This window comes from Cariama cristata, unplaced genomic scaffold (assembly GCF_000690535.1).
Source record: "Cariama cristata isolate BGI_N322 unplaced genomic scaffold, ASM69053v1 scaffold43018, whole genome shotgun sequence".
Classification (NCBI taxonomy): domain Eukaryota; kingdom Metazoa; phylum Chordata; class Aves; order Cariamiformes; family Cariamidae; genus Cariama; species Cariama cristata.
The window spans coordinates 74954-78603 of NW_009632515.1; the positions used below are offsets into that span (position 1 = coordinate 74954).

General features: G+C 36.9%; 1 protein-coding gene across 1 annotated transcript in view; it reads right to left on the reverse strand.

Moving 5' to 3' along the window:
* Nucleotides 1–636: 636 nt before the first annotated feature.
* MOB4 (MOB family member 4, phocein) overlaps nt 637–3650 on the reverse strand; it is a gene marked incomplete at its 5' end in the record, with an annotated part of 6769 nt that continues 3755 nt past the window's right edge. The window contains 3 exons of the mRNA XM_009706368.1: nt 637–1030; nt 2008–2119; nt 2948–3027. Coding sequence (XP_009704670.1) covers nt 899–1030; nt 2008–2119; nt 2948–3027 — 324 coding nt within the window. The remainder of the gene's footprint in view (nt 1031–2007; nt 2120–2947; nt 3028–3650) is intronic.

The following is a 3650-nucleotide window of genomic DNA, read 5'->3' on the forward strand; positions in this document are numbered from 1 at the left end:
AAAGAATCAGGTTCAGTATTTCAGGTACTTAGAATGTTTTTACTAGGAATACAAGCAAAGACTATGCTAGCGTGTTATGTAGTGTAGCATGAATATTTATGAGGTATAATCTGTAAGCAGGTGCCATAAATATGCACAGGTATAAGCCACTGACTTATCTGCCATGGTTATTCTTCAGAGAAGTCATGGACTGGAGAACAGCAGAAGTCTGCCTTAACAGGACAGAACCTGTCCCTTGCTGTACACCAGCCTCCACTGTTGACAAAAACGTAAGTCCAGAACATACGTTAGATGTATATCAAGAATACGTATGTTCAATAGCATAGTGAAATTGTCCTCTTGGTATTATTACTAGTATAGATCCCATTAGTATTTGGATATACACATACAGGAATATGCGCATCCAAAAGTAAATCTTCAAAGCCATCTTAAAAAAAATAAAAGCTAAATTAGGAATAAGCTACGCTGCAAGAAGCTTCCTGCAGAATTATATATTTAACGTGATAATCTTTGAACTAAGACTTAATGTAGCTACTGCATTAACAAAATGGCTTGCTGTGAAATCTTAATCTCACTTCCCCGCCCCTCAATCAGACACATCTTCAGGATTGTGATTCAATGATTGTTTAGCAGCAATTTTAGAGAACTGTAAATTCTTTTATTAACAGGCATTATGAACAGATACTACTACTTTTATTTAACAACCATGAGTGCCACATCGGTGAATATACAGCTCATGAATAACTTAAAGTATTTCCCATATTAAAAGGCAATGCACACAGCATACAAAAAGTGTACTAAATGAAGCTATGAGGATACGTGATTGAAGTGTCTAAAATGGTATATACAGTACATGTTTTGTTTATACTCAGTACAGGCTTCTGTACTGCCATTCCCATCATGCCTCACTCTCCCCTGACACTGAATTTTGCACTTCTTCTTCCAAAATTGGTACAATCAGGTTATCCTTGGACATCAGATTATACTTCATCACAAACTTAGTGAACCGGTGACACAAGAAAGTTTCATTCTGGAGATGAAAAAAGGGGAAAAAACAATATATACACAATTAATATTTTAAACAATTGAGGAGAACATTCTAAAAAAACCTGTTTATATGCAATTGCCTCATTAGATTTTCAAGTCTTAGAAAGAAGTAGTAATGCATAAACGGTAAACTTATATTACCTTTTTTAAATCTTTCCTTTACTTCTTGCTTATAGTTACTGCACTTAACAAAAACGCTGCTGAAGTTCAAGCTTAAGTCACAGATCAATTCAACAGCACTTAGACAAGAATATATTCAAGGAGTGTAGTCCTGATCCACTCTCCAAAAGAGAATTTTCAGGTATTGTGAAACTCCTCCTACATACGCTATCCCCAACAGAACAGGGCACAACCACTCTGTAGCTGTTCAGCAACCTTAAGTGGGATTTGGCAAAGACTTCCCTTTACATCCAGCTATACCCATCTCCTTTCTATCTACTAATTTCTCCTCTTCCGTTCAAAAAAAAAAAAGAAAAAAATGTTGGAAGTTACTGGAGGTGCACAAGCTGCCACCAGTTACTCTTGTTTCTTTGCAGTTTTATGGTTAAAGTTCCTAATCCCTGCTGCAACATAAACAAACAGGAAACGTACGTACATAAGCAGTACTAACTATACCAAGTCCTTGAATACAAGCAGGAGTCTTTAAAACAAGATGAATTTGAGTAGTTTGTACAAAAACTCTCAAATTCTGACATTTTATCCAAATGAAGGGAGACCATAAACTAATCATATAAATTAATTTTCATTTATGTATATGTATATTTATGTATATGTATGTATAAGATATATGTATGTATAACATAACATTCGGTTCTTACAAAACTCTAAGCTAGTATAATCAATACTTCACTTGAATGCAGATCTTCTGGTAGGACTAAAAGAAAACATGCAATACAATTACATCACAGCTGTAACTTCAGTAAATGCCCTTCTTTCAAGATGTAATTTGAAACTACTTACTTCATATTCATCAAATATCTGCCGGTGATGAAAATAAGCATGTGAAAATATTCTGTAAATCCTTCGGCACACTGATCCTAATTTGGCTACAGAGGATTCCTTTATGCTAACCCTGTAAGCACCAGGAGAAAAGTTACAAAACAGCTCTACCAAAACGACTACTGAGATACAGATACATGTTGACAGGAATTCTGATTGTTAAACTATATTATATAATTGCATATGACATGTAGACTTAAGTGTTGCCAATAGCTGTGTCTGCAATTGCTTATTTTTGGAAGGAAAAGAAAAATGTTGGTGCAAACTCCACATTTCAAAATTGTACTCTGACTACAAAGAAAGTTTTGCCTGTAGTTAAACATCATCAGTTATGCTGGTAAGGACTGGATTTCTGGTTTCTAGCATTGATGGGCAAAGGGAGAAAGACTTCAGTTGTACCTCCCTGTGAATACCGGATTCCTGGAGAAGCACAATTTTGACTTCTTCAGTTAGGTTTCCACGATCCAACACATGGGGTGCCCACTCAATACGCTCAGTCTCTGTCTTCCATGGTCACTGATGTCTCACAGTAAATTAGTGTTGGCTTCTGGAGGCTTTCAGTGTCGTAGTGCTTAAGTCTTTGGGGTCACTGTATCTCTCCAAAGGCCATCCTGTTATTTAGGTTGGCACTACTCCAATGGAAGCCCCATAACACCAACAGGTATTAGTAAAACAATTTCCACCTAAAAAGCATGCATCAGCTCCAGTAAATGGCTGGTGCCAGAACAGGTAGGAATTCTTCCTTGGCTTAAAAGTGACAACAGGCCTACCAACAAGTGATACTGGTATTTTCAGTAGTAGTCTATGAAAAATGTGTTACGCCTTTCAGTGTGGTTTGCAAGTGTTTAGGTGCCACCTACTCCTTCCCTCTCTCCCTCCTCCCAAAAGAAAGCATTTTTACCTGCTGGGGAAATATTTATTGCTATTCAGAAGACATGCAGCTCCATCAAGTGTGTGTCTGGTGTAGTCTATAGCAGGACACTACAGAAATAGAAAGTGAGTGAGCACATGTATGAGTGCATGCATGACACTGTCATATAACTTGTTTAAAGAGAAACACTTTAATTACGTTTCCTGATGCTTTCAACTTCACTGGTCATTTTTATTCCCAGAAGTTTCACATAGCTTCAATCAAGATCTAACTACATTTCCTCCTTAAGTGAGCCATTTCGCGCCTCTGTTTCACAACCCATGTAAATTATTTCAAGAAAAAAGTTACTATGGAAATGTGATTATGCACATGAGTAGTGAATTTTATGCATCTCCCTAAGTAAACCTGTATAGTAAGAATACATACTGGAAGTACACTGAAAGGAAAGACGATTGTTACCTCACAGTTCATTCATTTCCCACGTAGTCAAGGTGCCAGACTCTTTTACAGCCTAAATTAACACTTTATCAAAAAAAAAAAATGAACCAAAACAAAACCAAAAAAACCACCAAAATTGCATCTAAGTCTATCAATGCTTTTTACCTTGGCAGAGAAAACCAAAATCATTAGTGCAGCTAAGTGTGTAACAAGCCAAGCCCTGGCTCTGCAATCAAGTACAGGTAGAGGAAAAGGAAGAAAGTAAAGATGAACTGAGACAGGCTGAGAGAGCAGG